Below are 27,899 nucleotides of genomic sequence, written 5' to 3'. Positions count from 1 at the left end.
AAAAATACTGGAAACCCAGACAATAACTCAAGCAAGTGGGAGGGCAGAATACTGGCACACATCTGAAATGGCTCAGGCTAGGACCAGTGCTTTTTATGAGATGAAGATGTATTAATAATGTTTTTACATGGCAGATAGCCCGTAAGTGCTTCTTAACAAGGCAATGAGTTACACTCTGTCCTCAGAGATTGACAACAGTGCTTAGGAAATCTGAGGAAATTATTTTAACAATCTCACCCTTGGAAATGAAAGGTATTTGCTTTCTTGCAGTCTTTCAAGCATGCTTTGATGCTGCTAATTCAAAAAAGTAATAATAACAAAATCCCTACATTTGTTGACCTTTGTGATACATTACTAGTTGTAGATTTAGTTTAAGGCAAGGAATTATGGTAGGAGGAATCTGGAGGGCTCAATTTAGTAATGAAACTATTTTTTCATCAATCATAACCAATCCAGAACCCGAATCTCTGATCAGACACCCATCTATCTGTGTTTCCACTTCTTAAATACCTAAAACACTGAAGTAAAGTAGCAGACTTGGAAATATTTCAAAGTAAAAATGGAGTATATCTGCTCGGTAACTTACAGTATGATCTTTACTGAAGAGTGAGAGGAAAAGAGTGCTCATTTTTAAACCACAACGAAAATGAGAGTTGCTGAAGTAAATTACTTTATATTACCATTTTTCCTTTTACATGTAAAGAAAGTGACTCATACAAGTAAAACCCATCCTTCAAAAGAATTATCCACTAAGTACAGCCTTTCGTACATAAACTTAGATCATAACTCAAAATGCTTTTTTTCACCATTTCTTTCTGAATTAGAGTAGGATACATTTATTTCTCTTAATTTATTTTCTTTCTCTGCTCATGTAATATTATGATTTCTTCCCTTTCCTTCAATTTTCTTTAAATTTCTGGAAATGTACTGATTTCTGATTGGCATTAAGTTTTGTAAGTAAGCAAAAGCTGCTGAAGCTTGCATTGTCTGAGACTGGGAATAAACCAATATTAAGTTTTAGTTAGCTTGAGACCTGATGATGTGAAGTATCTCTCTTAATCCTGGATACTAATACAGTTGGGTATTTTAGTTTGTTTATATATTGTGAATAAGATCTGAGATTAGGATGCCAATCTTTGTGATTCACCTTAGCCAGAATGCTTCAGGTAGTCCCATACTCCAAAAGCTTTCTCATTATTTTGTTTGTTTGGTTCCATACCCAGCCATGCAGGTCTGAGTGACCAGACACAGACCTACAGTGCTTTGTCACCTGGAGCCACTGATGCTCATTTGGCAGGACACCTGAGAGTCCCTGTCTCAACTCTCCAGTATCCAGAGTCACTACCTAAAAGACTCAATCACATGGAAAACAGTGGGCTACATCAGTTCTTCCTCTATCAACTGCATCTTCTGAGGAAATGGGTTTAAATCCTTACCAACTGCTGAAATAGGTGCTTAAGCAACACCCCTCTTCTAATTATATTTTTGTGTGAAAAGATCAGGTAGTTCCCTAAATAGCATGCTGTCAATATGTATCATCAATAAAGCTCAATAAGGCCTATTCTTCTGCCTCTGCCCCCTCCCATGCATCATGCAGAAGAGACTCAGCAAACTAAGTTGATCCGCAAACTAAGCAAGGCAGTGTGGTACTTGCAGTCACTGCTGAGATGCAAGTGATGCAGTACAAGATTGTTTTGATGATATTATGATGAAGTGTAAAACCTGCCTTTCATCACACACACCAAAGTATTAATTGCTTTAACAGATGTAATCTGTAGTGGTGCTGTCATCATCTTGTTCAGTGCAAGCATTCTTGAGATTTTGTTCCATACTAAGTAATCCATCATTGTACTCTCCACCTTAAATTCATTTAATACCAAAGATTGTCAAACTGCAAAATGTATGTACAAAAGAGTAATATGACACGTCTTAGTTTCAGCTAGCAAATGTAATAAATTAGAAAGGAAAGCCCCCACACACTCTGTCTTTAAATTCATTTTATTCTTCTGAAGCTGTCTTGTCATAGCTTTTTAAAAAATTAATCATATGTATCTCATATCAGGATGTTATTACACTGCATAGAATGCATGGAATTATTCAGTACACTGAGTACTAGCTAGAGACAAGAAACTGCTGGAGACTAAAGAAGCTTGATTTTGCAGTTTCCTTTGGATAATGCTCCTGTGGAATTGTCAACTGAAATGACCATGTTTCTTGCTGTTATTGCTATGCTGTAGCAGATTCTATTTGAAAAGAAATTCCTAACCTCAACATCTGATGGCTGAAGTGCTGTGGATTGTATGCAAGGGATGCCTAGAGTCTGTAGTTGATTTGTCCTTCCAGCAAACCCCTGTTCTCCTGGCCCACACTGGAGACCTTGCAAGGGTGAGCTATGTGCAACAATGGATGCAGAATACCCCTGTACTTTGCAGGCTGCCATTTCAGGCTAGTACTATGGCTGAAAGCTGCATTTCAGTCACCCTTGTACACAGAAGCTAGAAAAGGGGCAGCAGCAGCTGTTGCAGCTTGGCAAGGAGGCATGGAACTCTCATCAGCCACAAAACATGCCTGTAGAAATCTGCATCTCCTCAGCCATAGCAAGTCCCCCCACTTGAGTGCTTCTGACTCAACAGGACAAATGGTGAGTGGTGTTTTCAGAGTGTGACATGTGAAATACCTGTATCCTTCATTTTCATATTTACAGTGAAAATTACATGAAGGTCAACATTATTCAGGGTGAATACTAAAATACTGCTTCACTGTTGATGACTTTTTTCTTGAAACACCACTCACTGGATAACATTACATTGGAGATCTGCCTTCCTAAAGCCTAGTCTCCTTTTCTGGCCAGTAAGTTGTCTGAATTAAATGGTCACTATTGACAAAGTTATCTTTCCTGCTCTTTGTCACACAGGTGTCTCTTTCCCCGTTGGCCGAGAGGCTTTCATCTTGCAGAGCAGACCTCTTCCGGAGAACCCACAGGACAGCAGTACTGAAGAAAATGGACACAGTGCCCAATACCAGTGTCAGCCCCAGGTACACGTATCTGAGAGAGAAACAAACTGTCAGAGCCTATCTCCAAAGCAAGGCACAACTAGAAGGCAGTAATTTATATTTTCACATGATAAGGGTAAGTGAGGAACGTATTCAAGAAAAGTGGTAAGGAGATGACACTGCAGCTCACCCAGTTCACTTCATAGGCTATGGCCAAAAAGGGTCTCAGTCATTGTCTGACTTCTTCCTTTTTGACGTACATCAGTAAGCATACTAACATTTCCCGGGCAATTAATTTTTTGCTTGTCTCTTAAACATTTGGTAGGATTTTTGCTTCACCAACACAATGACAGTTGCAATATCAACAGCAATAATAGTATCGTTATTTTTTTTGTTAGGAATGAGTCCTAAATGAGTTTTTGTTCTTTTCTTAAAATTTCCAAAGCATGATGTACTCCTCTTTGTTTCTGTTTATTTGTTTGTTTTCCTGGCATTTGAACCTCAGCGGCTGACTTGTTCTCACTTTTCCCTTTTATCATTGCTGTTCCATTCTCAGTTTCTGCTAATGTCTTTCAGAAACACAGTTGAGACAATTGCTTTTCTCTAGCAATAAATCAACAGAGTTAGCAGCTCATTTTAAGACTTTTGATTATCTAGGTATGATGTGAAGCATCCTTCCCTTACTTTTCTTGGCCCATCTCCAGGAGGGAGCAGCAATGAGGTTTAACAGCCCTTCCACACATACACACAGAAGACTTGAGAAGAAAATTTGGGGAAGATTCAGTAGAAGATCGAGATTTTAACTGATTTTTTTTTTTTTCCTGAATATTTAGTGACTTCCATTACTATTGATATAGCATGGACTAATAAAAGTCTAAACTAGAAGACAATGCTAAAAACTAAGCATTTTTGCTATTTCTGCTAGCCAAATTCTTTCATTCAAGATCATTTTTCTTACCCAAATTTTCTGATAGAAATTCTACCAGTGCTGGCTGTATGTGTACTTAAAGAAAGCAAATTAAAGAATGAATGGAGAAGAGCAGTTACCTGAGTGCACTGGAGTCATAGAGTCTGCATGCTCCTCTTCCCCCACATCTTTTGCTTCCCCATTTCAGGCAAGTAGTATCTATTGCCACTCCAAAATATACTGGGGCTGGAATCCCAGCTGTGTGTATTTAACAAAAAAAACAGAGGCAAGATTACTTTTCATGGTGACCTTTTCTGATCTAGACACACACTAGCATAGAACATTAAGTTATATATTCAAATAGCAATGACACTTTCACCCTTTTGCTAATTAAAGAAGAACACGACTTGTGTTGCCCAAATGAACACTTTCCTCCCTATGAGAAATCAGGATGGGGTTGGAAATGAAGCTGATCATCAGAAAGCCTGCTGAAGTCAGCAAGCATCTTTACCAAAGGTGGTAGTGAACTCTGACCTCCAGTAAAACTCAGATTAATTCCCTCAGTAACTCATAAAAATATACCTGAAAAATTAATATGAATTCTAAGATTTATCTGTTCCGTTACGCTTGATGTTGAATAAAGAAAGAAAGGAAGTAGTTTTTGTGTTGGTTTCATAGTACAAAGGATCACTTGCCACCTCTGTATGTGTTAGCAGGGTACATTTTTTCTATAACTATGACACAGCAATAGGATTTACAAAGTCACAGTATTACAGCATGATTAATGCTGGTAGGGACCTCTGGGTCCATCTGCTCCAACTTCTGCTCATTCAGAGACACCCAGAGCAGGGTGCTCAAGACACATCCTGGAGGCTTTTGAAGATCTCCAGAAAAGACACTCCATAGCCTCTCCGGGCAACCTGTGCACAGATGTTTTCCATGATATTCTGAGGGACCCTCCTGTGCTCCAGTTTTTGCCCTTTGCCTCTGGTCTTGGCACTGGGCACCACTGAAAAGAGCCTAGCTCTTTGCAACCTCCCTTCAGGTATTTATACACATCAGTGAGATACCTCCTGAACACCTCTGAATGGAACAGTTCCAGCTCTCTCAACCTCTCCTCATACAAGAGATGCCCCAGTTATACAAAACTTGCACTCCCTCTCCAATCCTTTTCCTATATTTTTAAAAGTCATATAATATTAACTTGTTGATTAGAAGTTGTTCTTTCAGACAATCCAAGTTGAATTCTAGGATAAGTCATTAGTGAAGAATACATTAAAATACATCCAAGAATATGTCGGGACTTACCAAGTACTCTTATTGCCAATGTATAGATACCAAGTGCAAATGATTTCAAGTGCGGTTTAATGCATCTAAAAACAAAATGTTAAGTAGAAATATAGAATTGATTCTAAATAATTTGAACCAAATTAGAAATCATGAGGGAGGAAATAAATGTTACTTTTCTTTCCTTGATGGGTATTGACTTCAACAGAATCACAGAAATACATAGATAATGTGATGAAATCATAACAGCAGCAAGGAATTCTAAACAGCTATATTCAGTACCACATTTCAAGGTGTGATCTTTTCAGATAAGACCAACATTTTGCAGTTTCTAATACCAGACAAGAACACTGTAAAATCACACATCATTGGATAATCCTTTTCAGTTAAACACAACTGTGTTTAATGACCTGAACTCATAAAAGGCATTTAGGCACAATATTGCCCTTACCCTGTGTCCAGGAGCAAGATCAAACTTCCTGTAAAGGTAAATCATTCAAACCACTGTCTGACAGAACAGGCCATTTGCAGCTGGACATTTCTGAGTTGGTACAGGGGCCCAGCACAGATGTAAATGTTTCTTGCTTGAGAATAACCCTGCTCCAGCCTTGGGCATGTGGTTCACCCAGAAAAGCAGTAGTGGTAGGGCTGAGGACAGCTACTCTTCCTGTCCATGCTAGCAGTAAGGTGCACATGGAACCAATCTGAGTGTCCTGTTTCACCCAGTTTGCCTATTGCAAAACCTAATCCAGCTGGAGTCCATGTACATTGATGGTCGCAGTCACCTGGCTGAAATGGCATGTGCTTAATGTGTGTGGTGACTAACAGAGGTCCCTCATTATGCTATCTGATAAAATTCCCTACTGTTTCAGTCATTTCTTTCACTGTGAAACATAAGCTGAAATTCAATCACTACTTAGGAGGTCTGGTCTATGTGCTCTGAAAGAGGTAGGCTCAGCTTTCATAGAAATTCATGAAGTCAGGAACACCCTTCAAAATAAAGACACTGCAGAACTAGCTCTTTTGCTCCCCATCAGTTTTCTTTTGTTTTGTTTCTTCCCAGTGTAGTTGCCTGGACAGCAATAAGAACCCATATTATAGATTGTACTTGGGTCATTGTTCCTTTAATTTAGTGAAATAGCAAAATAGCATGAAGGTTATGCATGGAAGACAAAATTAAAGTACAGACAGTGAAAACAAACAAACAAACAAACACAAAAGAACAATACAACATTGTATGCGTCTCTTGTGATTCATGTGTTTTGTTCTCTGATGACCTGATCATGGTTTACCATCATACTGTCTGTTACTCAGGGTTTATATAGGCACTGACATCTATGCAGAACTGAATGCAATATGACAGTAATCTTTGTCCTCAATGGATATATGCTACACTAGCAAGCTTTAGTCTAGAAGTACTTCTAATCAAGTATAAGGACATGGAAAGCCAAGGATGGAAGATAAAAACTTCAATATTTATTATGTATTCTGTTGGATTTATATCCTTCTCTTTCAGATAGAAAAAAAAAAAATAATTGTTTGAGCATCTGTAATGCCTTTTCCACAGAGACTGTAGTTATGTGAGATCGTGAAGGCCAAATCTTTCAGGAGACCTGAGACTTCTTTTTCACTGCCTAATCACATTCTATTAATAGCTTGTGCTTAAACAACTGCTATCTGAAGAACAGGGTTTATTTCCTCCACAAGTTCAGGGCTTTCCCAAGTTCCCTGGCAATTGTAATTAGCTTAATACCTCTAAAAAAGACATTTCAGCAAATGACTCTGTCACCAGCTGCAAGTGTATTTCAATCATTTCAGTCTTGTAAACCCCTGAAGTAAATGTCACTAAATCTTACAGGCTTTTGGGGATTTAGCGGTATTTGTGTTCCATGGCGGCTGCAACAATGGCTGCTCATCTAAAACCATAAAACTGCTTGAGCTCTGGAACTGCAATACTGAATGACAATACTGAATAATTTTACAAACACTTGTAAAAAAAAAAAAAAACACAAAAAAACAATCCCAAAAAACCCACAACAAGCAAACCAAAACACCAAACTTAAATGAAGTCTGCAGCTTGACCTTGGGATTGCTTCCAAAGAGCATTTGGTGCTGTTTTTTTTTTATTTTCTGGGAACAAGAGCACACTTTTGGTTCAGACACATTTTCAGGGAAAGTGGTCAGTGATGGATTTCAGAAAAGTAAGCATGAGCTTAAAGTGGAATTGTGCCCACAGGTCACTTGCAGGGAACAAAGGAAGGGGACTGAACTTACTGAATTCTGTTTCATTTAGCTGCGGATTCTGACACCTTCAGTTCAGCAGAAAACCACTCAACTCCTCAGTTTCAATTAAGTGTATCTCAAAGTAAAATAATTTTCAACAGAAGCAAAAGGTACTGGAGCAGAACCAATAAAGCTGTTTTTTTTTCTGCTTTCATATAAAATATTTTAGGATTGTTACTGAAAAACCTCTCCAAGATTTTCTAAATACATCCACTAAGCAGTAAATCCCCTGGGAGCAAGTGGTTGGGGCTGCAAGGTGCAGGCATCTCTGTGCAATTCAAGCTCAGTTTCAGCTTAGTGCATCACCTTCCAACCATTTACGTGGTGGAGATGAGATGGATAGATGGAGGCTGAGCATTACAGAGATTGTGCAAAGGCCCTGTGATACCACAGCTGTACATTTTCACCCACTTGCTTCATGAATATAAGGTAAAAAAACATGTGGAGGGATATGGGAAGGAAACTGTATCCTAAGCACGTTTTACTCAACAGAAAATCCTGCTTTACTTGGAGCAACACAACAACTGAACTTGCCAGTTATCCTCTTCTTGGTGCATAGATTGTTTCATCAGTTCATAAGCTTCAGTAGGAAAGAAAAAAAAAAAAAGAAAAAGAAGATTTAAATATGATTTTTCTTCCTGCAGTTATTTCTTGGACAGACACCATCTGTTTTTGCAGTGATCAGTGTAACACCCTTCATGGTAAGTGGGGAAAGCTATGCAGTATGTGTGGGTTAAGGTGTAGACCTCACTGTCAGTGCCTGTGGAGATCAGTGGAGAAGCATCCTCACCTCAACCATTTCTGTAAGCCTCTGTATGAGCATTACTTCTGGCTCAAGTGTTGTGCTGGAACCAAAGCTGAAGTTACATTTCCTTATTTAGGCTTTTCCATGTAGTCTATATACAGCCAGTTCTAGCACTGGCTTTTTCCATGTGGTATAAAGACACTGTCTCTTTCCAGAAAAATTCATTCAAAAGCAAAGAAAATTTGGGTGTAAGAACAAACAAAAATAATAAATCTCAGTTAGAGAGTATTTCGTGTTGCTTTGTTTGCGAAGTAGAATGTACACGTCTGGAAATAATTTGGAAAAAGGAAGTGAGAAAGAAAGCCTTCCAAGGCAGAGTGAAGCAGCACTTAACTTAGAATCCAAAAATTGCAAGAAGCTGACAAAAAAAAAACCCAACAGATTAATCACTGTAAGTATTATGTTCCTTTTGCACTTTCTAAAATTAGTTTAGAAGCTTATACTTGGTGATGGCCAAACAGTCCTAGCAGTTAAATACATAGTGGAACAATCCTTTGGGACTAACTGTTAATAAACTCAGGATTGTTACAACAGAATAAAACTCCAAAACAAAAAGCCAGCTCATGCTAAATCTATCTTTCTTTTCTTTTCTTTTCTTTTCTTTTCTTTTCTTTTCTTTTCTTTTCTTTTCTTTTCTTTTCTTTTCTTTTCTTTTCTTTTCTTTTCTTTTCTTTTCTTTTCTTTTCTCTTCTCTTCTCTTCTCTTCTCTTCTCTTCTCTTCTCTTCTCTTCTCTTCTCTTCTCTTCTCTTCTCTTCTCTTCTCTTCTCTTCTCTTCTCTTCTCTTCTCTTTTTTTCATTTAAAGAGGGAAATGTAGGACGTAACAATGATATGGAACAATACAACAGACTTGAAGAGCTGAGTGTGTGTAGATGGTTTGGGTTAGGTCATGTCTGTGTACATGTATGCTTGGCATACATAGGAAGCAGGGAAAGCTAACTACCTATAAGCATATATATGCACACATTGTTGTGTGTAAAGCTCATTTCCATTCATGCCATGGCTGTATAACACTGTTCTGGTGGAGTAAAAGGTATGAAGTAGAACTTGACATAAATGATAGCTGGGCATCCTATATCACATTTAAAATCAGAAACATATAGCATGTATCTGTAACTATAAACATGCTCTTGTGTCAGGGGTAGAATAAAATAATTTAAAAGCAACCTCACGACTGACGACATTTCACAGTATTAGGGAAAGGAAGGAGACACAGTTGCATACATCAAAACACCTTGTAAACATTTGCCAATGTTAGCAGAAATAATGATTGCTTACCTTAGAAGAAGTATGTATCCTGGTGTGCCACCTACTGACAAAGTATATGAAGTGATAACTGATATTACCAGAAAATACAGAAACATTTTTGGACACTCATTTCCTTTTTGACATGGTCCCATCACAGCTGAGGAGCTTCTCGATGGAGATTCCAGAATCTCTACACAGCTGCAGTTAAAGAACACCTGTAAAGACAGCAGTTGAAAGCGTGTGATAACCAGAGTAGCAAGAAAGTGCTCAGGAATTGCTCATCGTGCTTTTTTGGTTAGCCAGAATTTTAAATCCCTACAGAAAAAGGCTTTCCAACAGGAAAAGGCTTCTTAGTTGAGGAAAAATTTATAAAGAAAATAGCTGCTTTTAATAAATGCATTTTCATATTTTATTTTATTTTATTTTTTAAAAAAATTTCAATATTTTTTTAAACTTATTTATTTTTTAATAGTTTTGTAGCCAGCAGCTAAAATAACTCCTACATTCTCTTCTTGGAATTTATACTGGTTGAGCAGTTGAGAAAGTTTTAAACATGGATGGCGGATCACTAAGAACCTCAGGAGTTTCTGTTTGGAGAGGACGTGCCTTACTCATCTCACAGAACTGGGCTATTAGGAAAGCTACTACATTGTGTATAGAAATGAAAGGCTCTCACAGTGTTTTTCCCACTGCCGTTGGATGCCTGGCACCCAGCAAGGCATGCAGAAATGTAGGTGATGCCATTCTCTCCACAGATAGGATCCCAGTCATTCTGGGAGCACGTGCAGCCCAAGTTGCACTCTGAGAACAGGCCTTGCTCATAACCAACCTTCTGCTTGGTCCTGCAGGAAAAAGAGTAATCATAGTGATGTTTTCTGGTACATGTGGAAGAAATTATCAGCTCATGGGGCTTTTGCCATTAAGGTGTAGTCTTTTCCTATCAGTACAGCAGGGTAGATTCTTATTTTTCTGTTGTCACAAGGATTTCACAATATCAGATGCCCACCGTGAAAGAGTAGTTACTTAATTAAGTGAGACTGCTAATGATTCTATTCAAGCATTTTCTCACATTTTGTAATATTATATTAGTCTGGATGCAGGCATAACAAAACTGGCCAAAAGAAGCTTAAAACTACTCCATTGACAAGGAGGGGAGTGAGTTATTCGTGGGAAACTGTCACTGCAAGATCCGAGGGGAAAAGATCAGAAAGGGATTTCAGAGAATCATAGAATGGCCTGGGTTGAAATGACTACAATTATCACTAGTTTCAATCCCCCTGCTATGTGCAGGGTCACCAACCACCAGACCAGGCTGCCCAGAGCCACATCCAGCCTGGCCTTAAATCCCTGCAGGGATGGGGCATCCACAACTTCTCTGGGCAACCTGTTCCAGTGTGTCATCACCCTCTGTGTGAAAATGCTGCTCCCAAGGGATTCTTCATTCAGTCTGTATAAATGTCTGGGACTGCCCCGACCCAAGTGCATTTATCCAAACTGAGGATACTACCTTTCATGACAACTCTATCTGTGCCTTCATCTAGCTGCTGATAAACACAGCCATCACACAGCTCCTGGGGCTGTAATAGTAAGGCTTGGTCCAAGTGTACCTCAGAGCTAACACCATGGTTAACTCATGGTTAATTCATTAAACCTTCAGTTTTGGGTTCAGAGGCTATTAAACAGCATGAGTTGCTCAGCAGCACACAGAGACAAGGAACAATTAATTGAATCTCACTCCCCTACTGAACTCTTCACATTTCCTGGAACCTTTTTGTTCAAAGCATGGGTCCCATGGCAATAATAATTAAAAAGTAATCAGAAAAATAATCTGCACTTGTGACACAAAACCCCGAGAGCTGAAGGCAGTAGTCACAAACAGGTTCTGACACAATCCCCACTGGAATAGATAGAATGGTTTCCACTGCTTTGAATCACACTTCTGAGAAGCATATTTAGGTAATTCATTTTTTCAACAACATATGCTTTGTGGAATACAACAATCATGGAGTTTTTTTTCACAATAGCACTTTATACTCAAGTTTGCCCTTCCTGGCATACCCATGGTAAGATATGGTCAGTCCAGCTACATCTGAGTTCTCACAGCCCATAGCAAACAATGAAAGCAACAGCAGGTAACCAAAAAAAGACGATGCTAGGGAGATTTTTGCAGCCCCTAAAACACTGATTCTGAATTTCTTCATGATCAGTCCCCCAGAGAATATGCCAAAGGCCACAGCAGGAATGTTGATAAGACCTGAAATCAAACAGAAAAATTGGCATTATTCAAAACTCTAGCTCAGTGGACTATCCTCCTCAGCAAATAAAGCAGCAACACTGATAAAATGAAGCAGTAAAATATGAATCTTCTTCAAGTTGGGCATTTTATTTGTCCAAATTTGGAGTGTTCCTGTGAATGTGCTGAGACTGTTTTTAGCTTGCTCCTAGGGAAATGCTTCATTGCTAGGTCTTTGAGAGGTTAGTGTCAGTGACATTTTATTTAAGGTCTAGATAACAACGTTCTAATTTCTTAAGCTAGGTGGTTTTCTGCACTGTAAGCTTGTCAGAGGAGGGATCATTGTAGTGTTGATTCAAATATTCCTAGTGCTGTTCCTCATGAATGGTGCTCTAGGCTCGGAGAAATTGCCTAGGACATTGTGCTGCTATGGACAACCAAGGTCCTGTGGGGATCTGGCACAGATCCTCCCTGTGGCTCTATTCATGTCCTTCACCACAGAGCAACAGCAGGAGCAGCAGGAGCCATGCTCCAGGGCTGTGCTGCCCAAAAAATCATAGAATCATAAAATGGCTTGGGTTGGAAGGGACCTTAATGGTCATCCAGTTCCAACTCCCTGCCATGGGCAGGGCTGTTACCCTCTAAATCAGCCTGCCCAGGGCATCAACCTGGCTCTGAACATCCCTTCAGGGATGGGGCACTAGAAGGATGTTCCCTTTCGTACTTGCAAGAGCACAAACTGTAATTCTCAGGGGCATATTCAGTTTTGCCTAATGTTACAAAGCCTGGAGAAAGATTTCTCCTTCTGTCTTTATTGAACCATAAAACTAATGATTCCCCAAAGAAGCCTCAGACAGGGAGAGAGCAAGCGATATGCCATGACCTTCACACAAAGGTGATTTATGTAGTTTCTCCAGTTTTGGTTGTTGGAAATGCTCCCCTAGCTGAGTTTTGCATCCCAAGAAGATACATATAACCCATGGGCACTCTTCTGGTAATAGGCTTCAGGCAAACAAGTGGAAGAGCAGTGAAGGAAATATGTAATATTGTGTGACTATCGACTTTTACTGGAACAGTTCTGCTCAAAGGCATCTCCATACTGATAGATATGGACAAGATAAAAAAAAAATAAATCCTTCTCACTACCGACCTATTTACATCAAAAAGATGTAAATAGAGACTACCATAAAAGAATCTGCACAATCAAGCAAGGTACACTTTTCTGAATTTCACAGTTACTGAAACTGATTTTCCTAGCTTTACTAGCTAGTTTTGGCACATTACGTTCTGGTTTGCACAGAGATCTGCATTTGTTTTGCAGCTTTTATTTCATGCTGACATCTAGCGGTGCTGAGCTGAGCGAGCGTACAAAACAAAAGCAAGTACAAAAGCATCTATGCCTTCAAATATATGATGAAGTTTCTGAAGTTTATTCAGATTTCAAGCGACTTGATGAAAAATACATATTCATGTTGGCATCTGATCTCCTCACTAGGAAGCGCACGGGGATCTCTTGAATCTCTGGCTTGAGTAAGTGTTAAATCTATTTGCATGCATGGAAAAAACAGTGCTGAGCATTGATGCTAGAAGTATGGTTGATGTTAGAAAGATAACTATTCCATCTGACAAAAGCATAAGTCAGTACTTTGGCAAGTATGAGAGCCCCATTCAATTACTGCTGACTTTCAGTAGACTTCACTGGGTGGCATTTTTCATCTGCATTCATGTGAAAATTGTATTTCAGGGGATTTCAGAAGTAGCATCCAAAGCGCAGCATACGTAAATGTAGAGTCATGACATAAGCTCTTGTGGGGGGCCCTGTTCAAACACTCTGAAGCTGCAGCTTTTCCTATTTGCTTTTTCTTGTAAGGGGATATAGAGACTTAGAATGGGAGCTGCACGTGAACCAGAAAGCACACACACCATGCTTGCCCATTCCTATGCACCTCTCTTGTTCATACATACGTTTTATGGCCTTACAGACCAACCTATTGCTTGATACTGGCATGATGGAAAACAACATTGTGCATACATTTACCGAAAACAATACAAATACCCTCTTTTTCTCTCTAGCACATTCCTTAGTTTGTGACTACTGAAAAATATCCTCTTTCAGCCTCCAGCATGCTTTGTTATTGATGTGCTTCAAATTGCTCTGACAATTCAGATGTCCTTCACATATATGGCAATAGAAATATATGATAATAGAAATTTAAAAAAAAAAAAAAAAAAAAGAAATAGAAAAAAAGGAAAGAGGAAGGGAAAGTGAAATAGGCACTGTTAGAACAAGCAAGGCCTCAAATTTCTTAGCAAGAGAAGATTGAAAGAGGAAGGAAATGAAGAAAGGGGAAAACCCCTTGTTTTAGAGATGATCACTTGGCCAGGAACCTTCCCCAGCCAAGCTGTCACATTTTCCCTGGTGGATATAGTCTGTATGCTTTGTGAAATCAGATGGATCTTAATCCTCACTCAGTTTGCACATACCTGAAAGCTTAGCTCCAGAAAATCTGTAAATACAATGAGAAGTACTGTGCTCAATGTAGGGATTGTTTTCAGGACTTTCTCTGGCCATTGCCTATGCCTGAAGATTTCTCCTTGCTTGTAGGGGTGTCGTGCCAGGAAATTCCAGCCTCTATCTTTAAGGAATTAACATAGCACAATGGATCACTACAGCTTTTCTGCATATATATACTTCGTTGCTGTGCAACTAATGCTGCTCTGAAATATGGCAGATCCCTCTGTATTCAACAGATGTAAACCTCTTTGCTGTCTAATACTGTTGAGTCACTGGACCTCAGAAACTGAGGCTGAGCCTGTAGGTTCAACAAAGTGGACAGTGAAGTTCATCAACCTGAAGGCATCCTCCAAAAGCAGCCATCTCAATACTCAACGCTGCCTCTGCAGCTAGATGAGAAAGGTATCTATCTTCTTCCTGTAGGGTCTGGCAGAGCAGAAGCTCAGTGATGCCAGCAGAAGCAACACTGCCCACTCAAGCTGTCCATACAGACAGGGGTGACTAACCTTACTATATAAAAAGGTTCTTCGGTAGAGTTAGGGCAGAAATATTTGATTTTCTTTCACCTGCATCACACTGAAATAATGTTAATTTTAATTAATATGTTACACAATCATTTATATGACTTTAACTTCCTTTTACTCAACACCAACCTCTCTGGAAAGTAAGAAAGCACTGGCAATATCACTGCTACTTTATGGTCAGTTCTTTAGCATGCACTGAGTTGACCTTCATTTTGTTGAAATCAGTGGGAAGCAACAAGGAAACCGATCTGTCTGATCAAATTATGTCAAATTTATGTCAAGTGTTTTGAAATTAATTGCTTTTCAATTTTTCTAGAAGAATTGGAAATGAAGAATCAAATTGTGCAATCTTTTTACAGTAACTCTTACTGTACAGATAAACTATGAGCTAACAAGTGCTAAAGCAGAAATAAAGTAACTTATCTTCTATGAGCTACTACTTAAAAGCCAGATAAGGAAGGAAGAGAAAAAAAACATAGCCTCAAGAGCAATTTTCCCTTTATGTATGCGTACGCCACTCCTAAAATGTCCATTTTTTAAGGAATCAAGAAGCAGATATAGCATTACCTATAACAAAATTAGTTTTTGAAGATGTTTGCCCATACTGTTGTTCAATATATTTTGGCTTATATGTCACCATGCCAATTAAAGAATTGAAGTGAAGGATACTTGCACACAAATACAGACTATAAACTGGATTTCCAAAGAGGTTCTTCAGCGATGGCAAGAAGTCTGTAAGACAAAACAGCAGAAATGACAACCAGACCAGAGAGAGAACAACTGCTGTGAATAATATTTTGTCATCTGTGTCTTCCAGAGGAGAAATGCAGGACATTTAGCGGGGGGATAGAGTCCCACTATGTTTGTAAGAAATGCGCTCCTGGATGGTGGGAGTAGTAGACTAGAATACTAAGAATCAGTTTTCCAGAACAGCCATCTTGATTTAGGTACCTTCTTTTGATCAGAAAACAGGACTGAGCTGTGTGTCCTCAACAGCCACAGCATCTTTCAGCTGAAATTAGGAGCAGAGGGTAATATGCACACCTGACAGTCAGCACACACACTGAGTTACAGATTGAAGTATTGAGGGAAAATACTTTTGGCAAATTAGGGCCAAGGAAATGCAGTTGTACAAAAAAAGCTTTTGTTAAAATAGAGATAGTCTCCTAAAGTACCGTACCTGGTATGTTCCTATCCTTATTCTGATCAGCCATTGTATGCATTTTATGAATGGATGACTATAAAGAAAAAGAAGGTTTACTAGAAACTGAGATTGTTAGTTTTTGACACCCCACATCTGCAACAGCCAAATTCTGGGAATGATAAACTTTTACAGTTTTGTGATATTTGCTGCAGCACTAGCATAATTTAAAAACTCTCAGCTGGATAAACTCTACATGCAAGAGCAGGTCTACAGAACAATTAAGAGGCCCTTTTTGTGCATACAAATTAGGTGGAAACTGACATCTGAGGGAAAAAAATAATTCTGAGGTCGTTAAGAAGCTTGAAAGCTAGTGAGAGAAAGACTCAGCAGTCAGGACAGAAGCTCCGACAACTTGCCTTTTGCCATCTCAGCAACCTTCATTTGCGGCTGATAAGATTTTTGTTGCTCTTTGTTATCCTGAGTGATGAACTTGGACTGCTCAGAAGATGTGCTGGAGTCCTTTCTGCTCTCTGGTTTTGGGAGGTGCTTGGGCAGGAACCAGAAGGGGATGCCAGCCAGAACACTGATCACACCTGCTATCAGGTAACCCAGCCACCAGGCTCCCACCCATTGCACATCCTTGTGAGTTATTGTTATGCTGTCTGGAGAAAGTCAAGAAAGAAAAAAAAAAAAAAAAAGACAGAAAGTTGGTTAAGGAAAGTTTGCTAACAGCAAGGAAGATGAATTGAATTGTGCCATTTGTCTCTATGGACATTATAAGAGCAATCTAGAAATTTCAGGGAGGTGACAAGGCATGCTGATTCCTGTGTCACACTGGTGTCCTTTCCCAAAACACTGCTCACACATTCCCAAAGAGACTGCGAGGATCAGGCCACAGAGTGGTCCAGTTAAGACCATCTGTTCTGTTCTGTTTAAGGGTCACAAGCCCAGCCAGAAGAAAGGTGTTCTATGAGGAGGAAGTTAGTTAAGAGCTCTTGCATGCACTGCAAGACCTGTTTTCTAGGCAATGGTGGTACACTGGAAAATGAAAAAGGAATTCTCTTGGCAGGAGCTTCAGTCCTGTCTCCTCCTGGTGACTACTGTCTGCCCATATCTCCTCACCAGAACAACTCCTGAGGGCACCAGATGAAGCTGTGCTGGGGCTGAAGGAGTATTGAGCCTCCTATTTCTTCCATACTTGGCGCTGTGGATAGACTTTACAGTATGAGGCACTGCATTTCAGTCATCCAGTTTATCTCAGAGAGTAGCTGCTCTGCCCTCATTAGCCTTTTACCTATAGAAGCTTACTTAATAGTTTTTTTAACTGGAATATATGCCTGATTGTTTTAAACTTGAATTTTTTGACTTACCAAGGTCTACAAAGCCAATGTCAACATAAAGTTTGGCACACAGAGATCCAAGAAGAAAGCCAAATACTGGACCTATAATTGCAAGTGTCTGTACGCAGCCTGTAATAGAAACCAGGGGATTGTTACTCTTGTGAGTGAAAATAAACACCAGCTCTTGCCGCACAAAGGAACAGACTACAGCATGATAGGTAACAAGTGACACAGTCTTAAAATACTAACCCACCTTTACTCTCTTGCACATCAGTTACTGAAACTAGCGTTTTTGCAAGAAGGAAAAATCAATAAAATTTCACCTACTTCACTGTCACATTGATATTTTGTTGTTAAAGAACAACTAAAGAACAAAATTCAGCCTAACATAATAAATCAGGGAACTAGATAGCCTAAACTTAATAATAGCACCAATCTATAATTACTATAAATGCTTCAGCCAGCTAGACTCAAGTAATTAGAAAACAAATACTGAAATAAACTTTAAATTGTGGTAGACAGTGAGCAGGCAGAAAAAACACTTTGGTTCAGTATCCAATCCTAACATATTTCAAAACTCCTTGAGCCAAACATTCCATATTTTGAATGTTCAAAACTGTTCTGGAAATCTGGGAAGACTGAATCTTTTAAGCAGAGATCCTGAGGTTTTCCCAAGATGGAAACTTAGTGAGATGAGACGCTGATGGAGACAGACCTTTTGGTAACATTCTGGGTGAATACACAGAGCTCTTCACACAATGAATAAAAGAAGAAAAAGGTGATATCTACTTTTTCATGCTTCAGGTACTATTGGTTGTGAACCTGTTTCAGTCTGAAGGGAAAGTCATGAGTGCCCACTGAAATTCTATTTTAAGTGCTTAAAATAACACGTTTTTATCACTTTCCAGAGAACTGAATGTGCACGGAGGCTCAGCAGTCTGCATTCAGAAGAATTAGGAAGATTAGGGTAACAGCAGGAACCTAAGGTCAAATTCTTTCCTCAAATTAAGATAATGGAACTGTGCTAGTACAATTAAAAGGGAACTTGGAACCTTTAATATATATGACTGTTAGATAAACTTTAATATTGGAAATAAAGCAAGTAAAACAATCAGTGCAAGTTAATTCAACAACAGTCACTCCATTAGTAAAAATGACTGTATTTACTCTAGGGAAAAATCCATTAGGAAAAAAAACCAATGAATTATTGACTTTACCAATGTATAAGGCAGCATTCTCTTCAATGGCATAATCATCAATGTATGTAATTCCCAGAGGCTGGATAGGAGTTTCACCTATTCCACGCAAAAGATTTCCCAGTAAGACATAGATCCACATGGAAGAGCCTGCTTCTTTTTCGCATCCTGGATATATCACAAGAGAGACAACAATGTGTTTTTACCACAACATTTTTACAACGAATGCGTGGGACTTCTAAAATGCTTTTAATGTGGGAAAAGCAGCAGGAAAACTGAAAAATATTCTGGGGCTAGAGGTGGTAGCAGTTTAAATCCCACTAGACTGAGGTGGACATTTGTCTAGCAAGAACTACTTCAGGTAAATAGTAAAACATGTTACAAGTTGGCTGGTTTTTAAAATATCTTAGCACTGCAGAACATTCAAAGTTGGACCTGCAAGGATCTTCAAGTCTACCTCCTGGCTGCATGCAGGACCACCCAAAATCCAAACCCCATGTTTGAGAGCGCTGTCCAAATGCTCCTTGAACTCCAGCACTTCGTGCCATGCCCACAGCCCTGTGCATCCCGTTCCATGCTCACTGCCCTGTGGTGCAGCCCCTTTCCCTGTCCCCCAGCTGTCCCTCCCCTGGCACAGCTCCATGCCGTTCCCTCGGGCCCTGTCGCTGTCACACAGAGCAGAGCTCAGCGCTGCCTTTCTGCTCCCTGTGAGGAGCTGCAGCCACCATCAGGCCTCCCCTCAGCTCCACTGCTATGCGCTGAGCACACCTCAGTGGGTTGAAAGCTTCCTGCTGTGCAAAACAGAGGGCAGTGTGCAGGAAGAGAAATGATGAAGTGGGTCTGCAGTCTGGAAGACCTAATCTGCTATTTCCAGCAAGACGAGGACCCTAAGGCTCATTTCCTGACAGAGGGAAGGCCAAAGCTTTCTAAGGGCCCTGTGAAAGTTTGGTGTTTCTGCAAGCCATGATGCTGCAGAAAGTTGCCAGAGAAGAGGTGCCATCCTGAAAAGACATCTTGTCTATGAGTAGTGGTAGATATTCATTTACTTTTAATAAATTAGTCTCATTAGGAAGATCTGGCTTTTTTCTGGGATAGATCCTTCTGATTCCAGTTTTGTTCATTCTAATAAAGTCAGCATTTGAGAGCCTTCTGATATGTTCTAGGGTGCTCCCCGCAATAAGTAAAATAGATTGCTCTCACCTGCATTTATTTTGGCTTGAGATTTTTCCAAGGCTGAGAGTGGAGTTTGGCTTTTCTCCTGCAGACATGGAGAGATGCTAACAGTTGAATTGATGGTGGAAGGAAATCTTTCATACTGATATCTGTTTACAAACCAAAGTTGTTTTTTACTCTCCCAACTTAGAAGAAAAAAGAAGCAAACACATCTCCTGCTACCATGGAGGAGAGCACTTAAACACAGCACTTGAATGCAGATTTTATCTGCATTTAGTATTACAAATGATCTGTTTGTAGTGAATAAATGACACTTGGTTTACACTGTAGTAGGGTATGAATATTCCCCATTTGATTCTCTTTGCGTCACGGTGATGCATTTCAGTTTAACAGGAAATCTACTCTACTGTGATATGTGAATCTGTACTAAAGAGTATCAGACAGTGGACACACTGGCTCTTGTTTGATACTCATATTTTCTTCATTACTTTAGTCATCACTTCACCAAATCTTCAAACATTTTTGAATCATGTCAAAACATGGCTGATATTTGATCTCATAGTCTAATAAAACTTAAGTTGATTAAAACTCAGAATAGCATATGTGTTAAGATATCAGCTCTGCTGTATTAAAATAAGTCTTTGTGATAAATATTAGATTAAGTATCCACACCTGTGCACAACTGTTTTTGAGGACCTTTTCACAGTCAGTGCTTACATATCTCAGTGAACTAGCATCCAGCATGCATCGCCCAGTTGGAAAATACCAACCACTTTGAGCTTACCGTCCCATGAAGAACTGGGGCATTGCAATTAGGAATGTTCCAGCTGACATAATTAAGCAGCCTGCTCCAATTATTCTTGGCCTGTGAAGCTTCGCTCCAAAGTAGCTTACAAAAACTATGATTAGGAGGTTCCCTTAGAGAGTACAAAACGAAAAGTAAGTTTTATGGCTTGTTGATAAAACACTCCCTAGCAAAATTATTCACAGTGTATGCAGCCATTTCAAGGGAGAGGGCTGACTGCATGTGGTTGGTACTTCAACCTCTTTCCAGGTATCTTTACAGGAGCCCAGTACCTTTCATGATAAGAAAACCAAAAACACTTGGAAAAAAACCTGAAAAGAAAGCTGTGTAAGATGATAGAGCAACAACACTTTATGTTCCAACTAAGATTTTATTCCCATGAATGCCACAGCTCACTGAACAGCCAAGAGACAAAATCAGTAATTTGAAATAGCAAGAGATGATGATGTCACACTCCTAACCTTAGCGTAACGCTGGACAATGAACACAGACTACATAGTTATGAACCCCTACTGAAGAAGAGAGAAGGATAAAATCTTTGCAAGTTGTCAAATTCTCATTTATCAGTTAACATGTCTATTAGTATTAATTAACTAGCAGATAAGCATATCAAAGCATAAAATATGTTGATTTTCTTGTGTTAGCAACCATATCCTGTCCAGTGTAATCATACTGATAGTCATACTGATTACTACTAAGTAAACCTTGCTCAGTTTTAATGGTCAGAGAAGAATCATGCAATCATTTTTTCACAACAGATTGCATCACTGTATTTTTTTTCTGAAAACAAAAATGAATTTATGCAGCACGTACCAATTTCAAAACTTCCATCAATAATGCCAACCAAAGAGGAAGGGATATCAAATCTTCTTTCTATTTGCGTGATGGTACTTTTTAGATAACTTCCTGACAGTGCTTTAGCAAAATAAACAAAAGACAGTGCACCAAGAAATATCTGTGAAAGAAATTGACAGTGATTAAAATCAGGCAGATTGTTTTACTCTGTTAGTTATTTCTAAGCTGCTTCACATCTGCTTTAATGTCCTAGTCTGACTCAGGATTGGGCTTTGGAAATGAAATTCTTGGCCCCAGTGGTTCACACTACAAACAAGCAGAATAAATTCCTTCCAAAATAGTTAAAGTACTCCAGAAAGGCACTTTAACAACTAAGGGCTCTTCAGTCTGTGGGACAGGATTATATCAAGCCTGAAATAACTCCCCACACTGAAATGCATGTAGGGTGAACACAGGGTCCTCAGCTGTTCCACTCCCACAGTGCTATTGCCTAATGTAAACACACCTTTACTAAGTTTACTAGTTCCAGGGATACACTCACACCATGCAGTTGGTGTTGCAAACCACAAATCTTCTACCTTCAAATACGAGCTGCATTAATTGAATATATATGTCTGCTCTTTGCAAAAAGTGTCAAGAACTGTAAACAAATAACTAGAAGACACAGTTTTGTGTGATGTACAGAGAGACCCAAACTCTTGTGCTACTCCTTGTGCCTGACCTCTGAGCAATCAGGCTGGAAGCTTTTCCAGCATGCTGGAACCCTGCCAGTGCAACGCTCCTTACAACATCACTTCTGACAAAGCACATTAGTAGCAATATTGACATCACTGTGGGATGCCAGTTCTCATGTCAAGGTTCAAAAATAGCTCTGTGTCACATTCAATGCATTTTTTCTTCATACAGGGCTGGTTATTTCTCTTTCAGAAGCACCTGTGTGTAAACAAGCAGCATCTTATTTCCCATGGTGAAGGCTCTCAAAAAGCTCTCTATTAAAAATACTGCCTTAATATTTTACATTTTCTGTGTTCACGCTCTTGGATTTTAAATAGCAATGTGAAAGCAAGTATGGTTTTCCACAAGAAAATCATACAGGTGAAATTAGAACTTCAAACTTCTCCATCTCTCTGGTACACAATTTTCCAGTGGGTTTGGAGCTGATCCCACAGAGAGATGTAGAACATGTGCAACAGTGGAAAAATGCTCCTGATTTAGATCAAGGACAGGAAGGTGCACAGGATTTCACTTTCTTCAGTGGTCTGTGAATGACTAAGTAAAACATCTAAACCTATCTTTTCTGTTTATGAAGGTAATTTTAAAACACAGGAATGCTGGTAATTAGTTAAAAAACAACAATACAAAACAAAACAAAAAGAAACAAATCACCACCAACAACAACTTATTGTTTTGGTTTGGTTTGGGTTTTTTTGTTTTTGTTTTTGTTTTTGTTTTTTTAGTCTAAAGGTTAATCACAACATTTTGGTTCTCAAAAGCAAAAAAATCTGGAACAGAAAATATCTGAGCTGAAATATTATTTATTTTCTATTCTTGGATCTCATAAGCTGATTCCTAACTGGCTAATCTATGACTGGAGTTTTATTCAGTGAGGGTATTGGATTATTTTAGAACAAATAGAAGAACAATGAAAAAATTATGATTATGCTACAAATTTAATTAATACAACTTATTTTCTGTTTCAAGATAGGATTCCAATTCTGGGCCTTTACAGGAGCAGGTAAAATCAGGAAGAATACTGAGGAAATAAAACGTTGATAGCAGTTATTAGACTTCATTAACATGAGTATATATTTATTGCTTTGCATGATTTGTAGACTTCAGTTAAATAGCCGTTGGTCTTGATGACTTAACTGGAAGATGAATCAGGATCTGTGAATAAATTGCCAGTTATCTTGGTTCACTTGGAAGAAACACAAAAATAATTGGGAAAAAAAAAAAATGCAGTCTGTAAAGAACTAGGCAAGACTGATGAATCGTTTTCTATCGAACTCAAATTATCTTTCTCACTGTTGTGTGCTGATTTACTGAGACCTCACCCAGGAGTCTCAGCATTTCACAGCTTGGCTTTGGAAAGTGGGTAGAGATGACATGCAAAGCATCATACTGTCTTCTGTACCCCAGTCTCCCAGAAAGTGGGGAATCCTCCTCCAAGGGCAATGGTCTGAGGTATAGCCTTGTTATAAGGGTAAAGCAGGGGGCTTCCATTGCATCACTAAAGTGCTGTGGGTACCAGGAATGCTGATAAAGCAGATACTTCAATTCAAAGTGCTTTCATACAGAACTCTCTTGAATGAAGAACGTTACAACAACACTGGACTCAGAACACACAGATAATAATACAAATAATATTTCCCAGAGCTTGGGAGGTTACAGTCTTTAAAATGCCATCTGTACTAACATCTGTCTGTCTGAATGTAGTATCTGGCTTCTTATACTCTGTTCTTAGCTTCACGAAAATAGCATGGTGCAATAAGGAGGATATTACTGACCTTTCAGGATGAAGATCTTGTAATATACAAGCATCAATCAGCATGTCATACTTGAATATTGCCAAGTGTTAGGCAAACACAGATCAGAGGCAGATATTTTTCTGGCTTTGAAGTATCTTTAATAATTTCGTACCGACTCACCAACACATCATCACAACTTACAAAGGGTTAGTTTACAGAAAAAAAAAAAAAAAAGAAAAAAAAAGAAAAAAAAAGAAGCTTTCTAAGTCTCTACCAGAATATTCAGAAGTTCTTACTCTACCTTTATACCTCCACAACACGATTGCTTTTCCTTGGAAGTAGAAGATTCAGATTTGAATGAAGATCGGTCAGCAGGCAGGATTGTGTTGTTGGAGAATAACTGAGCATTTTCTTTTGAAGAAATCTCCATGATGATATCCCCTGCCTCTAAACCAGAAAACACAAAGAACATTTTTAAAGGGCATCCTTTCAGCTCAGCCTCAAAAGTTTGTCATGTGACAGCAACACCCTCTTGTACTGTTTTCCCTACAACAGCAATTATCAAACTTTACAACAGAATCTGACCAGTGCACTGGATGTTTAATTAAGGAAAATTGCAATCCACTTGACTATAATAATGAAGATTAAATCGTACTCAGTAAACAATCTTCATCTTCATTCTCGTGCTATCATCATCAATGTGATTTCATTGAACATTTGGCCAAGCATCATCAGAAGACTAAGAGAGTCTCATTAACATTTTAAATCACATTTCTGGAACCTATACGTAAGTTTGCATTTCTAGATGTGACCATGTCTGCAGAGATTTCTCAGAGCTGATCTCTGAATTTCCCACATATGTGGGACATTGAGTAATTAGATCAAAGGAAATCTAGTCTTGTTAATGAGGGACTTGAATTGTTTTAGATTGAAACATTAGCTCTAATCGCCTGATGTTAGCTAATGAGTTACACAAGAATAAAGAGGTTTAGCTCCCTTTACCATATCAGATAGGGCCTTAGGGCTCAGTGGTTTTGTCATTTGTTAGAGGAAAAATGTGAATTTGCTTCTTTGCAGGTAAATACAATGAAGTAAAGAAAACCTAAATGCTGCACTTTGGGAACAAAAGGTATCAGTAATTCTTAAATCTCTACTTACATAGTACGGTACTTGGTTCTTAGTTTCAATCTCTCTAAATCAGATCTGAAAATATTTATGAAATCAGCTTCTGTGCTCACATCTGAGCAGCACTGTTTTATAGAACCATTGGCCGAAAATAGAAGTTCTTAGTCTTTTATGTTTGCCTAAATAACAGATCTTACACAAATAAAAGACATCAAAGGTTTTTAGAATATGTATGCTTGTATGTATATCCACTCATATTTGTGACTTCCAAGGATCTTGCGCTTGCAGGAAACTTACAGCCTTTTCCTTCTTTGTTGTGGTCTTGGGAAATGTCACACTGCATGCCACACTCCCAAACTTGTACAGTGGGGAATGACTGCATGTACCTCACAGCGCTCACATGGGGGTAAATTCATTCAAACTTATGAGTATGGGTGTGACTTGCATGACTGTGCACTGCCATGTAAGCACATTAAATAAGCCTTTATTTTAAAGAAACTGAAAGGATAACATTTGAAACGTGGATTAAGATAATTTTCCTTATTTTTGAGCAAAGCAAGGTCCAGTTTGGGAAGGTCCAGCAGGGCAGCAGGGACATGCATGGTCTCCTCCACTGCATCCCATATACAGGGCTGACGAAAAATGTGCCATGAAGCTGCTGAGATGGAATATAACACAAAAGTGCTTAACTGCATCACACAAGTTAATGCATGGTGCTTGAATGCATCATGCCACACTGAATACAATTTGTGAAAGGATGGTGGAGGATCAACAGCAGCGCTCAAACAACTCTTCTACTTGTCAGTACAAGCACATATCTTCAGATGTGCTGGTCGTGTCTCTGATGGAAGCTATTGAGACAGAGATATAACACTGTGCCCAGGGTACCATAAAATGATCCATTGTTAACTCCAGTCTTCCCTTTTTTGTTCAACAAGTAAAATATGGGTGTTTCTCTGACCACGAACTACTGCTGCTCAAAGGACTTTCTGGTTCCATTGATGCTATACTGGGAAAATTTGTAATGCAATCCCAGCTGCACCAGGGCGTCAGAGATATCAGACCAGGGAGTTACCCATGGAGTCTGACCTGGTTGGTTGCGGACCTGGGTGTAGCTTTTTGCCGTGTCATCCTGCATACCACATTTCTCCAGTTTGCCATGAAACATGAGGACAGATAGCCCATATTGGCTCTTCCATCCCAGACGTGGCAGGAATGTTGTCAAAGAATAACCCAAAGCAGAGGCACAATATTTCCCTGAGGCCAGGTTACTAGACCAGGTAAGCTGATAACTGTAACAAAAAATTAGAGTTCTGTCAACATGTGTGTGACTGCAGAAGGGATTAGGCATGGATGCATATACACATAAACAAAAATTTCTTAAGGTTGTGTCTTTTAGATAACAAACCCCTAACTGCACTAACAACTTGACACAAGATTTAGATTTGCATGCTGTTTTAAGGACATATCCTTTCCATGTAATATTTACAATAATAAAAACGCATTTCTTGATTTTAGCAGTCCTTATTGCTGTGCCTGTATACAATGCAGGTTTTCTGGCAGTAAAGATATTCAGTTCTTACATAAACAAGTAAACATACGGTGAGAAAAAAAAACAAGTATACTAAAGCATTAGCAGCTAAACGTGTACACACAGACAACACATTTTCTCTTCCTTCAATCAAACGCCATCTAAGCAGAATTTCCTAATTACAAGTAGTATCTACAGAAGCTTACTTAGCACTCTGAAGATATTCAGACATCTTCCATGGGTCTTTCTAAATCCATTTTGTAACTTTTATTAGAAATTAAGAAAGCACTGTATAAGGCTGTTTTCTGTCTTAAAAAAAAAAAAAAAAAAAAAAAAATCTTCCCCTATTTAAAACTGCTTTTTTCCATAATAGTCAAGAAAGAATAGGTGCCAAAGTGAGAGGACTGCCTAATTTGGCCGATACATTCTGTAATACTAATTGTGAAAAAGAAGAAGTGCTCTTGAACGTAGCTAAGCAGGAGCCATCATAACCAAGGACATTCTCATATCTGTGAGGATAGAAAAGGGAAGAGTGTGGTGCTTTACCACACTTATGAAGAATAAAATCAAACCCAATTCTACTTTAACATTGCCTTTTGAGGGAGTACTGAAATAAATAAAATGGGCAGAATACAAAAGTTACCACATCCATTCCACCTATGCACATCTGGGCTGGCGACACTGCCTGGAAAACAGTGACTGGCCATGGTCACAGCATCTCCTTGACCATCGCCAGGTCCCTCAGCCAGGTACCAGCCCCTGCTAACAGGACTGTCTCTGTCCCATTGTGAATTGGCCCCCCTGCTCACCTGTGGCACTGCGGGAGCAGCAGCAGTGTGTGCCCTCCCCAGGGCTGGCATGTGGGGCCAGCCAGGTGGTCAGGTCCAGGGAAGGGCCCGTCTCCGAACATGCATGCGGTGGGCTGAGGCTCCACCAGGCAGCTCCCGGAGTGCCTCTCTGTTCATTCAAAGCCCAGGCAATGAAAAAGTCCTTCCCCCAGTGGAAACACGTCTGCTCTGCAATAAGCCTCCTTAGACATGCCTTTGTTATGTGGCAGCCCACAGGCGTGGAAGCTGCACTTGCTAGACTAAGAGGAAACAGCAGACCAGGACAGAAACATCGTTTTGAAATGACAACTCAACAAGGAGAAGAAGACCCAACTCTTACCTGGCAGCGGAAAACCCCCCCAGATGGTGCCTACCTGTTGGTAAGCTCCCTCTATCGTTTATGCTTACCCATAAATGCACGCACGGTCTCTGGTCCCAACATAGAAGAGGGAAAAGTTGGAGGGGAACACCACCTCTTAGAAAGTACCCAGCCTAGGGATGTTCCATCTTATACTGGAGGTAGAGAAAGGAATAAACATATGGGTGGAGGAACTGCTGTCCCTTGTTCTGCCTGAACACTTGGTATTCGTCTCCCCCATCCTCCTCCCACACCTCCTCACTTTTTTCTTCCTTTCTCCCCTCCTATCAACTGTAGGTATATGGGCATGCTATGACACTGGGTGCCCTAGCTACAAAGTCT

The 27,899-nt window shown here is 39.4% G+C and overlaps 1 protein-coding gene across 2 annotated transcripts; it reads right to left on the bottom strand.

The window, feature by feature from the left end:
* Nucleotides 1-95: 95 nt before the first annotated feature.
* SLCO1C1 (solute carrier organic anion transporter family member 1C1) lies at nt 96-27,899 on the bottom strand. 2 transcript variants are annotated; one of them, XM_072361489.1, is made up of 15 exons: nt 27,182-27,347; nt 24,018-24,163; nt 21,267-21,408; nt 20,433-20,565; nt 19,676-19,797; nt 18,497-18,643; nt 17,310-17,408; nt 16,356-16,601; nt 15,363-15,527; nt 11,582-11,777; nt 10,200-10,365; nt 9,554-9,738; nt 5,210-5,274; nt 4,042-4,159; nt 96-3,046 (listed from the first exon to the last, which is right to left on the bottom strand). In XM_072361489.1, the coding sequence occupies exons 2-15, from the start codon at nt 24,144-24,146 to the stop codon at nt 2,824-2,826; spliced, it is 2,136 nt and encodes a 711-aa protein (XP_072217590.1). In that variant the 5' UTR covers nt 24,147-24,163; nt 27,182-27,347; the 3' UTR covers nt 96-2,823. The 2 variants fall into 2 exon arrangements, with proteins under 2 accessions (XP_072217590.1, XP_072217589.1); XM_072361488.1 differs by lacking the exon at nt 27,182-27,347 and adding an exon at nt 27,608-27,899 and having other exon boundaries at nt 1,990-3,046.

The sequence above is a fragment of the Excalfactoria chinensis genome, chromosome 1 (assembly GCF_039878825.1).
Source record: "Excalfactoria chinensis isolate bCotChi1 chromosome 1, bCotChi1.hap2, whole genome shotgun sequence".
Classification (NCBI taxonomy): Eukaryota; Metazoa; Chordata; class Aves; order Galliformes; family Phasianidae; genus Excalfactoria; species Excalfactoria chinensis.
This window is presented reverse-complemented; position numbering and strand designations above follow the sequence as displayed.

Bases quoted from the DNA above. Each gene is read 5' to 3' on its own strand.
- SLCO1C1 (XM_072361488.1), bottom strand. From the start codon at position 27,641: ATGTTGGGACCAGAGACCGTGCGTGCATTTATGG. The intron at 21,409-24,017 runs GTAGAGTAAGAA...TTTCTTTCACAG, and splicing joins CGTGTTGTGGAGGTATAAAG to ATATTTCTTGGTGCACTGTC. The intron at 17,409-18,496 runs GTAAAGTCAATA...TTTCTATTACAG, and splicing joins GAATGCTGCCTTATACATTG to GCTGCGTACAGACACTTGCA.